The sequence below is a fragment of the Apaloderma vittatum genome, unplaced genomic scaffold (genome assembly GCF_000703405.1).
Source record: "Apaloderma vittatum isolate BGI_N311 unplaced genomic scaffold, ASM70340v1 scaffold11267, whole genome shotgun sequence".
Taxonomy (NCBI): Eukaryota; Metazoa; Chordata; class Aves; order Trogoniformes; family Trogonidae; genus Apaloderma; species Apaloderma vittatum.
This window is the reverse complement of record NW_009724642.1, coordinates 70379-82302: the sequence shown is the minus strand read 5'-3', so window position 1 is coordinate 82302 and position 11924 is coordinate 70379. Positions and strand designations below refer to the sequence as shown.

At 42.1% G+C, this 11924-nt stretch overlaps 1 protein-coding gene across 1 annotated transcript in view; it reads left to right on the top strand.

The window, feature by feature from the left end:
* ATP10D (ATPase, class V, type 10D) overlaps positions 1-11924 on the top strand; it is a 36877-nt gene that overhangs the window by 21913 nt on the left and 3040 nt on the right. The window contains 7 exon segments of the mRNA XM_009872603.1: positions 1927-2111; positions 4234-4543; positions 6163-6239; positions 6761-6886; positions 7352-7552; positions 10274-10354; positions 10586-10690. Coding sequence (XP_009870905.1) covers positions 1927-2111; positions 4234-4543; positions 6163-6239; positions 6761-6886; positions 7352-7552; positions 10274-10354; positions 10586-10690 — 1085 coding nt within the window.

The window sequence follows — 11924 nt, the reverse complement described above, 5'->3', positions numbered from 1 at the left end:
AGCAGGAACCGTTCCTGTGAAGGCCACTCAGCTGTGCAGAAGTGGGGAGGCCCAAACAAAATGAAAAACTTTTGGTGTAGATGTGTAAAAAGTAAAGTACAGACGGTCTGAGATAATATCTCTAGAGGACTGCCCTATAAGTAACATCTGCAAAATGGAGTGCAAAGATCTGACTGTGGTGGTAAAGGCAGCTCGCGCTAAAAGCTGCAGAGAGACAGATCCTGTCATATGGAAAGATGTTGCTTCCCTCATTTTGTGCCACATCTGCTCAGGACAAATACCATAAAACTTGGTACTAAGAGGAATTCTGGGATTACTGGCTTCAGTTTCTGGAGAGAAGCCAGAGCAGTGCTGCTAGCTACTGTAGTTTTAAGGGATGATGCGCTGTACAGGTACCCTTTTTGCATCAAAATGCAGGCAGAGGGCAGAGCAAGGACCTGGAGGATTTCATCTTCGCAGTGACCAGAGTCCATGAGCAATCTGACCTGTTGGCAGCCACTTGCTGAAGAGATTGCTGTAGCATCAGAAATTTGCCCGACCTTTCATCTCTTGTCCATACTCGTGTGACAATCGGTGCTTTATATACAAGTTGCTGGCTAGAGTCCTGCACTAGAAACGTGCTAGGAGGGAAAACTTGGAGTATTGTTATTGTTTGTCAGAATGAACCTAGTTGCAACTGGCTGAAGTTTCTTTCTGCGAGACATTCTTAGCCTGAGAATCCCACAAGCCAAACCGTGTGTCCTGGTTATGATTTAGTACCATCTGTACTCTCCAAAAGCCGTGAAAACGTCCTATGCCATAGTAAGTCACTGGCACTGCAGCTTCCCAGAGATGGTTGTGCTTTATAGTGATGTTGTGTTACGTCGTTCTCACAAAACTAGGAGATTTTGTAAGCTGGTTTTAGGGATGCAGGTCTGCCTGCTCTGCACACCAGAAGAGATCTCTCTTAAAGTCTCTATTTTTTTGTTGACCTCTATGACCACTGAGAGGGAGAGGGGGTTAGAGCAGATGCTTCCTCCCTGTGGATGACTATGTCAAGGTCAGCAGTGCAGACAGGAGGAAGGGCAAAACACAGAGTTTAGTGCTGTGAATTGTAAGGACCTGGGACAGGAGGGGTACTACAGCGACAACTGTTGAGAAACCTGGTAATAAATGGCAGGTGTTCGCAGCAGGGTGCAAAAATACAATATAAGAAGAGGGGATTTTGGTGTGGAAAAGGCAAGGGCTTGGAACAAGAGCTACAAAAAAATCAGGCTGGAGGAGGGTTGAGAATAACGAAGAGAATCATAGAATCATAGAATGTCAGGGGTTGGAAGGGACCTCTAGAGATCATCTACTCCAACCCCCCTGCCAGAGCAGGATCCCCCAGGGCAGCCACACAGGAATGTGTCCAGGAGGGTTTTGAAAGTCTCCAGAGAAGGAGACTCCACAACCTCTCTGGGCAGCCTGTGCCAGTGCTCTGTCACCCGCACAGAAAAGAAATTTATCCTCACATTGAGGTGGCCACTTGAGGAGTGGGCCTTGAGATGGGAAAGATCAAGGTGATACATGAAAGAAGGTTTGGGGTAATCTGAGGTAGGAGGGAGTGGGAATAATGGAATATATTTGTTATGAGAAGCATGGGAGTCTGTGTCCCACAGCCTCTATGGGAAAAAACAATTGTGAGAATGTGAAAAGTTGACTTAAAAGGGTCTTGTGAAGAGTTGGAGGTCCCTGAGGCTGTAACAAGGGTGTGTGTCAACAATCTTGTAAGTGCTGGGCTCTGGGACAGAACAATGTGGAGGGGAGGAATTCCCAAGCACGTCCCAGTAGGGTGTCTGCTCTGAGATGGGGATGCACTCAGAGGACCACCTTGTCCTCTTGCTCCTGCAGCGTTTTGGTTTTGGAGATACAGCGGCACTAATCCTTCTGCTTTTTTAAATTAAGGTGCCACTGGCATTGAGGATCGCCTGCAGGAGGGTGTTCCAGACACAATACAGGCATTACGGAAAGCGGGGATAAAAATATGGATGCTGACAGGTGACAAGAGAGAGACAGCTGTCAACATTGCCTATGCTTGTAAACTGCTGGAACCAGATGACAGAATCTTCACGCTCAAATCACAGAGCAGGGTGAGTGAAAAATTATGCTTTTCTTCAGATTTTCTTTTTTAGTTCTCTGCTGAAAAAATCAGTCAAGCTGTACCGCAGGACAATACAGAAAAAAATAAAATACTCTCTGTTTTCTCAACTGGTTTCTTGGAAGATGAAAACACTGGAAAACTTTCAGTTTGCTTCCTTGTGGGTAAAATGTGAAATCTTTTCTATGTATGTGACATCTGTTTCTTCATATACAGTTTGCAAATGGTGATTAATTATTTTAATTAAGTAGACTGCTTAATTTCTCTTTGTGGTAGCTGGAGAGTTGACATGCTTCAGAGAGTCTAAATGGCTGTGAGTTACAGCATATAAGCAATGTAAGTATTATTGTCATGCAAATTCTATTGAATTAGGTTTCGTGCTGCTTTGTGTAATATATTCCCTCAGCCCTGCCTGTCTTGGATAAACATACAAACAATTGCCTCATTAAAGTTCATTGCACGCTATTCAAGAAAACTGATCTGCCAACAATTTTTTCAGAGAAAAAGCCACCTTCTCCCCACCACCCACTAACTGAGTCCTGTGATAGCGGTTAAAAATGCTGCTGTTTTGGGTAGCGAGTTTAATCCTACTTGATTATTATGTCCTCTTGTGGATGCTTATAATAAGTTGGTTTTCAAATCTTGATTTTTATCAGTTGTGAGTTTCTTAAGAAAGTAATTACTAACTGTAACTGGTAAAGCCAACATATGAAATGTTTCTCTTCAAAGCAGAGATGTTAAATCTGAGACTTCTCTAAAGGACCAGAGGATTTTTCACTAGTACCTCTTGTTTTGGTTTTTTTTCTCTGCTTATACATTACTTTAGAAGTGACTTAAAAGATGTGCCTTAAAAGATGGTGCCTTAAAAGATGTGCCTTAAAAGATGGTGTAGCAACTGGTAACTGTGGGGAAGATAAAGTGAAAATCAAAGGACCAGAAGGCCAATCGCATCCTGAGCTTCATCAAAAGAAGCATGGCCAGCAGATCAAGAGCAGTGATTCTGCCCCTCTGCTCTTTTCTTGTGAGACCTCACCTGCAGTACTGTGTCCAGCTCTGGAGCTCCCAGCACAAGGACACGGACCTGTTGGAGCAGGTCCAGAGGAGGGCCACAAAGATGATCAGAGCGCTGGAGCAACTCCCCTGTGAGAACATGCTGAAGGAGTTGGGGTTGTTCAGCCTGGAGAAGAGAAGGCTCTGGGGAGACCTTACAGCAGCCTTCCAGTACCTGATGGGGACCTACAAGAAAGCTGGGGAGGAGGGACTGATCACAGGGGTGTGTAGCAACAGGATGAGGGGCAATGGTTTTAAACTCGAGCAGGGTAGATTTAGACTAGATATCAGGAAGAAGTTCTTTACTGTGAGGGTGATGAAACACTGGCATAGGTTGCCCAGAGAGGTGGTGGAGGCCCCATCCCTGGAGACATTCACGATCAGGCTTGATGGGGCTCTGAGCAACCTGATCTGGTTAAAGATGTCCCTGCTCACTGCAGGGGGGAATTGGACCTTTAAAAGTCTTTTCCAAAGCAACACATTCTATGATTTTTAGTCCACTTATGTTTAAGAAAAGCTTGGGATTTGACTTTTGCTGGAACTTTTTTCTTTTTTCATACTTGGGAATGAGTGTCTTAACAGTGAGAACTGAGCGCCTTTTGCAGAAGTGCTCATCCTCTCTCTAAATGGATTTTGAAACAAAAAATATTCAAGTTTTGCTACTGTTGCATTTCAAAGTAAAATAATGAGAAGCTTTGCATGCCCAACAAAAGAAATGTATTGAGGAAAAGTCTTCTATAAAAGGTGTATTTAAATTACAGAATTCTTAATAGTTGTTTTTTCTGCTACTCTATTAACATTTTCTGATTTGCTGTTTTCTCCCTTCTCTTCGTACAGTACCCAAGCCAATGTACTTAAGCAAAGTTAAATCACAGGCCCTTTTGTTAACAACAGACTGCATCCTTTGTGATTTTAATGGGATATTCAGCCTTATGTTTGAGCCTTTTTGGCCTTGTTACACAAGGGCAGCATTTGACCTTTCTCCATATGTATTTTATATATCCAAAAGGGATCCGGAACAGAAACAATATTTAATAAGTTGCCTTTCTCTTGTCTTTCATTAGGATGCCTGTGCCTTGGTGATGAGCAAAATTTTAGAAGGCATCCAGAAGAATACTTCTGCCAAAAAAAAACCCAGCCAGAAACTTGGGAATGTCTCTGCAAGTCTCTCCACCCAAGCTCCAGGGTTCAGTGCAGGCCTGGTTATTGATGGAAGGACTTTAGAGCATGTCCTTCATGACAGCCTGCAGAATGCTTTCTTGGAACTCACAGAAAAGTGTCGGGCTGTGGTCTGCTGCCAAGCCACTCCACTGCAGAAGAGTGTCCTGGTCAGACTGGTACGGAATAAGCTAAAGGCAATGACATTGGCTGTAGGTGAGTCCTGTGGTTATCTTCCTTCCTCTGAAAAGGAGTAGAAGACAATTTCTTCTTCCTTATATTTTTGTTATTTACTTGACAAGCAAGATAATTAACTTGACAAGCAAGATAATTTTCCTGGCTTGATCTAAAAAGAACCAATTCCATTCAGTGATTTTACTTTTCAGCTCAGTCTCTTCTAAGAGGCTGCACTTTCTGAAGTTAGGAGCATGTTTTTGCAGACAGTGTCTGCTGCTAGCCGTGATAACACCTCCTCTTTAGAGTTATTAGTGCCAGGGATTGGTATGCACAGAGGCTCTTGCTTAAACTTGCTCCTGTAGTCACCAAGGTCACTGCTGGATGTTGTGTGCCACGCTGAGGTGCCAGGATTGCAAGGAGGTCACACCACTAGGGAGGAATGGACATACGGGTGACCCAAACCTGACCAAGAAAGTATTCGTAGAATCATAGAACAATTCAGGTTGGAAAAGACCCTTGGGATCATCGAGTCCAACCATTAACCCTACACTACAAGTTCACCCCTAAACCGTATCACCCAACACCCCATCTAAACAACACTTGAACACATCCAGGGACGGCAACTCAACCGCCTCCCTAGGCAGTCTGTTCCAGTGTCTGACCACTCTTTCTGTGAAGAATTTCTATTCTGTACACGTTGTATTCAGTATAAATCTGAGGGATCACAGGGGTTAGGTCCTCTTCTTCTATGACAGGTGTCTGAGAAGGACTCTCTGCATTTTTCAGTCTTCGATCACAATATTTGAGTTCCCAAATCCAGCTCCTGTGTCCGGTTCCCCTCTGCTGCTGAGCCTGGGACTTCCCTAGTGCCGCCGGCTCTGCAGCATCAACGGGGATGGGATCAGTGGTGAGCTGTTGAGGGGAGGAGTTGGGTTCAATATCATGTTTGTATATAGTTTGTATATATTTCATTATTTTCACTATTTTCATTATTACTTTATCAGTACTATTATTGTTTTATTAAAGTTTTCCAATCCACAAGTCTCTTCTGCCTTATTCTCTTTCTCTTCCCCTTTGAGAGGGAAGAGAGGTTGAGAGCATCTGTTATTTGTTTAGTGGCTGGCCTAGCCCTAACCCCTGATGATAATCCTTTGAATTATAGTTGTCTCTGACATAAGATGATGCTAGTCTTCTGAACTAGCAAAGTTGGTCAATAAACTTATGGTAATAAAAAGCAACAAGAACAGCAGCAGTCATGCACAGTGTTATGTAACGTGTCCAAAGGAGCAAGTAAAGGGATTTTCTGTGTCATTCTTCATCAGAAACCGCCAAAATAGGGATAGAGAGAGGAGATGACTGGCTGTGATTTAAACACCCTGTTTTCTCTTCCAGCATACCCACTAAATTCTGACAAAAGGAACAGCTAATATCCATTTGGAGATTATAGCTCAGATCAGTCAGGCCTTCTGCTCTACTAATCCTGCTCTCTGTAGGATTTTCCGTAGGCCGTGCTGTTGGCCATGAAAATGAACGCTCTGGTGTTCTTTTGTATTTGTCTTCTCCTGCCACCTCCATGGCAATGCAGTAGCCAGCAAAGCTGCCTTCAGGTTGCATTCTTAATAAGAGAAGTTAGGTTTTGGTTTCCGTTTTTTCTGTAGGTGATGGTGCCAATGATGTCAGTATGATCCAGGTGGCCAACACTGGTGTGGGAATATCGGGCCAAGAAGGCATGCAGGTAGTGTATACAAAGACAGCTGCAAATGACATCAGATTCCATTTTAAACTGGTTCAGAGTTTGCCCCGAAGGCTGGTGGCTCCACAGTCCATTACCGAATGTAGGCAAGAGTTTGTGGCCTGAGCTCACACCCAGGCCTCAGCACTCTTGCAGGAGCGCTCAGAAGCTGAATTCTGCAGGGGTTCATTCTCCAAGTGGCAGAGCTTGCTGCCTGTCACCAAACTCCCTGTTACTCATGTCCTGCTGGGAATACAAGCAGCCCTAAGCAGCAGTGCTTTCTGTGCAGTTGGGTGATAATAATAAGGGCAGCTGTGTCCCTGCCTGTGTTGTGCTGGGCTGCGCTGTGGGTGTTCGTGTGAAATAATGTGCAGAGGGAGTGAGGGTAAGGCCATAAACACTGTGTATAAAATAATCATAAAATAACCGTTTCCAGTAGTAGGTGAGTTGCTCACTTTGTAGTATCTGAAATTTGTCTTTAACAGTTCAGATACAACCTGTCTTTTCTTTCCTCTGCCTTACAGGCCGTGATGGCAAGTGACTTTGCAATCTCTCAATTTAAACACCTCAGGAAGCTGCTGCTTGTCCATGGTTACTGGTGTTATACCAGACTTACCAACATGGTGCTTTACTATTTCTACAAGAATGTGGTATGTAGCTGTGCCATCCCAGGGAAATTCACAGTTTTCATATTTGAGAACACTGAGGACTTCATATTCTTTTTTTGTTGCTATCGTGAATGCATTCAAAAAGACACAAAACGCATGTGCCAAACAATTCAGTTTCCCACTCATGACTGCAGGGACCAGAGACTCCTTCTCCTTTGATTGAATTTCCCACTCAAAGCCATTGTCTGATTTGATTCGGCAGTGACTAACAGACATTACTAATGTGGTGGCAGCATGACTATTTAAGTTGTGTCCAATTTTGGAATGTACAGCTGTGTCCTAGTCAAATATAACTTCAAAGTGTGGGATTGGCAGCAACTCCACAGCATTTAGACTTAATTTTCCGCAGATTACTCTAACCAGACCCAAGATCTGCCCATTTTCCTCCTAGCTTTTAAAATACTTGTCTGCGGGTAACATTTTACCATATTGTCTTTGATTTTTCAGGCCTATGTGAACCTCCTGTTCTGGTACCAGTTCTTCTGTGGGTTTTCAGGCACATCAATGACTGACTATTGGATCTTGATTCTTTTCAATCTTCTTTTTACATCGGTGCCACCCATCATTTATGGTGTCTTGGACAAAGATGTGCCTGCGGAGATCCTCATGCAGCTCCCACAGCTGTACATGATGAGCCAAAAATCTGTGGTAGGTTAAAGAATGCTCAGCCTGAAGCAATTTGAAATGGTCAACACTTGGGCCATTTCTGTCTTTCTTCATGGTTCACATCAGGCAAACACGAAGTTTGAAACCACTTTAGAAAAACATCTACGCCTGTGTACAAATAAAAGATGTTTTTTCAAAATATTTTTAGGCTCTTTTCAGACATACACACAATCTTACCAGGCATTTGGATGATAAGAGAAATGAAGGACTTCAGGTGAAGCAGTGTACTGGATAAACATCATTACCAGCATGTTCACTTCGTTCACGGCCTCACCTGTCAACATACTTCCTCAAAATGAGTTTCTTTGGAGCATATAGGCTTATTTTTAAATATAAGGGCACTAGATACTGTTTTTTCACTATCATATAAGGGTCTCAGCTCCCAAAGGAATGAGGGATAGGTAAGAACCAGACCAGATTACTTTCAAATAATCCTCAAGAAAGTCCTGTCATTCAGGGTTCTTTTCCTCTTATGGGTATGTTCTGGAATTTGGTGGTGGTACTTTTCTCCCACCTGAAAGCACTGTACGTCACATCTGCTCTAGAAGTGAATTCTGTCCTGACATTCAGCGTAGAAGACTGCAGGGAGCGGTTTCTAAATCAAAATTACATAAATTAGTAAGCTTTCCGTGGGTTTCTGCTTTGCTTAGCATGAATTCTAGCATAATTTTAATTTGATCATTTTTTTAAATTTAACAATTAAAATAGTATTTTTAATTGTAACAGTTAAAGGCAGTGACATACTGAGTCTGAGACATACTGGCAGTCCAGAGAAAGGAAACATTGAGCATGAGTCACCTAAACTTCACCATTTCTTATATGATCATGGCCTTTCAAAAACAGACTGGTCATTGGGAAGCATTTCTTCACCAAGAAGATGGTCAAACTCTGGAACAGGCTTCCTAGACAGGTGACTGATGCCCCAAGTCCGGCAGTGTTTAAGAGGCATTTGAGTAATGCTCTTAATAATAGGCTCCTACTTTTGGTCAGTGCTGAATTAGTCAGGCAGTTGGACTAGATGATCATTTTAGGTCCCTTGTACTGGAATATTCTATTCTATTCTATTCTATTCTATTCTATTCTATTCTATTCTATTCTATCCTATCCTATCCTATCCTATCCTATCCTATCCTATCCTAACAAATACTGTTAAATAAAATGAGCTACTACATGTTGTGTACTAGTTGTACAGTCTCATCTGTATAACCTGCAGAAGTCCAGGTCTGGTTTAGAAGAGAAAGCAGGTTATACAGTGAGGGAGCAGATTATTTTGTTTGTTTGTGGACTTTTACATTTCTTTTCACATACCTATAAATATTTTACATTGCTTGGTTTATGATATTATTGCAAAACTAAGTACTCTCTTGGTACCAATCCAAGCCTCTGTAGACTGGCTGGAGCAAGTTTGTTCTTTTTCAGTCACAGAAAGTTTTGATTAAGTAAAGGTTACAAGGCCTCGGAGACTGGCCTTTTGTTTTTGATCTTCAGCGTATGTATGTTAGTCTGAGATGAAGGTTTTGAGGCAACATAATCAGAACTACCGCATCGCACAATAGTTTTTCTTTCAGCTTTTTTTTTTTTTCTATACTACTCTACTGGATTTTTTCACTTTTGTCCAGCACAGCATTGCCTTTCTCTGTGGTTGGACTTGCCAAGTAGTAGTTTCCTTTGTTGCATGGAAGCGTAGTGAAATAACTGCTTTGAATTCAGTGCAGTATAGAAGGAAGAGAAATGCTTTGAAAGATGTAATATTGCTGTATTGCACCATGACATCACGAGTGCACGGCTCTGCACAAGCTGTAAAAAATGACAGTAACTTCGGTAATTTAAAGGGTAATTTAAAGCCCTGGCTCAGGCAAATAAGAAGATAAGTTTGCCCCACTGCCTCCAGAGAGCAGTTCAGATCTTAAAAGGGCTGTGAATGGCTTTTTGGAGAAACCCATCCCTTTCCACTAATTGCAGACTGGGTGACTGCACTTTTCGCTCGTGTCTCAATTCAGCTCATGAAGGAACAGGGTGTGTGCAAGCCAGGGACCGTGCAACGATGACTTCGGAAGCAGTTGAGCTGTCATAGCAGTTTGCTGCCACTGAGGGAGGAAGGCTCTTCCCTTCTACTCTTCTGAGTTTTTTTGTCTCGTTCACTGTTTTCACCCATGTAGTTAAAACTACTTCCCTTGTGCCAGCTTAGTTGTCCCACCACATCCTTCCAGGAGCTGATTTAACTCCCTAAACCAGCAACATGTTACTCCAGCAGAAAAGCGAGTTAATTTCTCATAATCTAGCAAGTGAAGTTAGCTCACAAAGGGGTCTGGTCCATGCAGAGTCAACCAGCACAAATTAAGAGGCTGGAGCACACATACCGAAAAGAAGGAGATGGAGACAGAAGAAAGCAGGAGTTGGCATTCAGTGATGTAACTGCTGGGGTAACTCGCTGTCCCCTTCCTCAGCCCTTGGGTGAGGCTCTGCCATGCTGGCACAAACAGCTGTTAAGATTGGAATTCCCAGACCGGGCTGCTGCTTTAAATCCTAACAGCTACATGTGTGGAATCAGCTCTTTATTATCGTAACACAAAAGATGCCACTTCATTTGGAAACTAACTGGAATTACTCGTGCAGATAATCTTTCCCCAGATCAAACTAATGCTAATTAAGAATGCAGCAATTTGTTCAATTGGTTTAATGCTGGTATCTTTTTTCTTACAGGCTTACTCACCTTCAACTTTCTGGATAACCTTGCTGGATGCTTTTTACCAAAGTCTCATTTGCTTCTTTGTGCCTTACTTTGTAAGTGCTTGATGTGAAATGTGTTTATACATTTTGGCAAACTAAAAGCCAGGTAAATTAGAGAATTAAATGTTTGATTTTACTTCCTCATATATAAACGCATACGACATCACTGGAACTGAGCTGAACTGTATGTACACAAATATCTGTGGTATTGAAACTATTAACATCACTGTGTATTAGGGCCACATGTAAAGAATATATTACACTGACGGCTGTCTTCCTTTGCAGACTTACCATGGCTCAGACATAGACATTTTCTCTTTTGGAAACCCTATAAACACAGCGGCGCTCTTCATAATACTGTCTCACCTTCTCATTGAGTGCAAATCGATGGTGAGTACTTTTGTTTCCAAAAGAGTATATTCCTGATGGAGCATGTGCATGCAGCTATCCTTAAAATTTAATGGAAGAAAGAGCTTCATATACAAAACAGAATAAGTATAAAAGGGCCAAAAATGACACATTTTGTTCATGCGACCATGTCAGCTTTCCTAATGCACCTGTTATCAGAGCCAGTAGAATGAGCCATATGACAAATATTCACAGCATTTGGCCTCAGAATTATTTGCAAATAGTGAAAGGATCCTGCCCTGTTAGGCTGCTGTGGTTTTGGGAAAGTCGATTTAGTTTTGCAAATGGTAAAGCCAGCCAGTGATCTGCTGGGCATTCGTTAGTTCCCAAAGCTTGCATCTTGAAGACAACAATGTGAGCTGTTGGTTTTGAATGCTTGGAACTGATGATCTCCTCTGCAGCCAGGATAAACAGTTCAGAGGTGTATTTTGGTGCCAGAACTAGAGAACTAATATGCTACAGAAACGCCATTCCAGTTTTTAATTAAGTCTGTAAGCTAAAGCATCTGCATTAGCTTGGATAAATTTACAGCCCTTACAAGTATAATACTTGGCTTTTTAACATAATTTTAAAGAAAATACAATAATATTTACACTAGAAGGACATAGATTAATGGGGTTTATTTTTTCTCTGTCATTATTTTGAAAAACATTTTTTTTTAGGATTGTTTCATAATAGATGAAATTTCAAGTTGTGATTCCATCTTTTCATTGTTCTTTTGGAAGCGTGGCAGCAGCGATAAAAATGTCTTTATTGAGAATATTTGGATAGCAAGAGTGTATCCATGCTCTGAATAGGAGGACATTACTTAAGTGGGTTTTATTTGGCATTTGTGAATGTTGGCAAGCTGTCAGACCAGCGGCGGTGTTGTTTCCATAGTAAATATTCTAGCTGTTTAGGCATAAAATTACAGAAAACTCCAATGTAGAACAGTTAATCAGTGTCTCAAGCAAGATACATCAGGGTGGTGTTATGTGAAGGTCTCACCTGTTTGCTCCAGAAGGCTTTCTCTGCTGCCTCTGGGTGAGGTGACCACCTAAGGCCAATGGCACGCAAAGTGTCTGTCACAGAGGGATCAAAAGCTTTGCGTCTAGTAGAGTGAAAAAAAATTAAATGGCTGGGTTACATAGGAGTTGTGGGAAGAAGAAGGCTCCATTCTTCCTGCAATGTTGTGTATAAAATTAGGAATATTATTTCAACAGATGTGGCCTGTGTT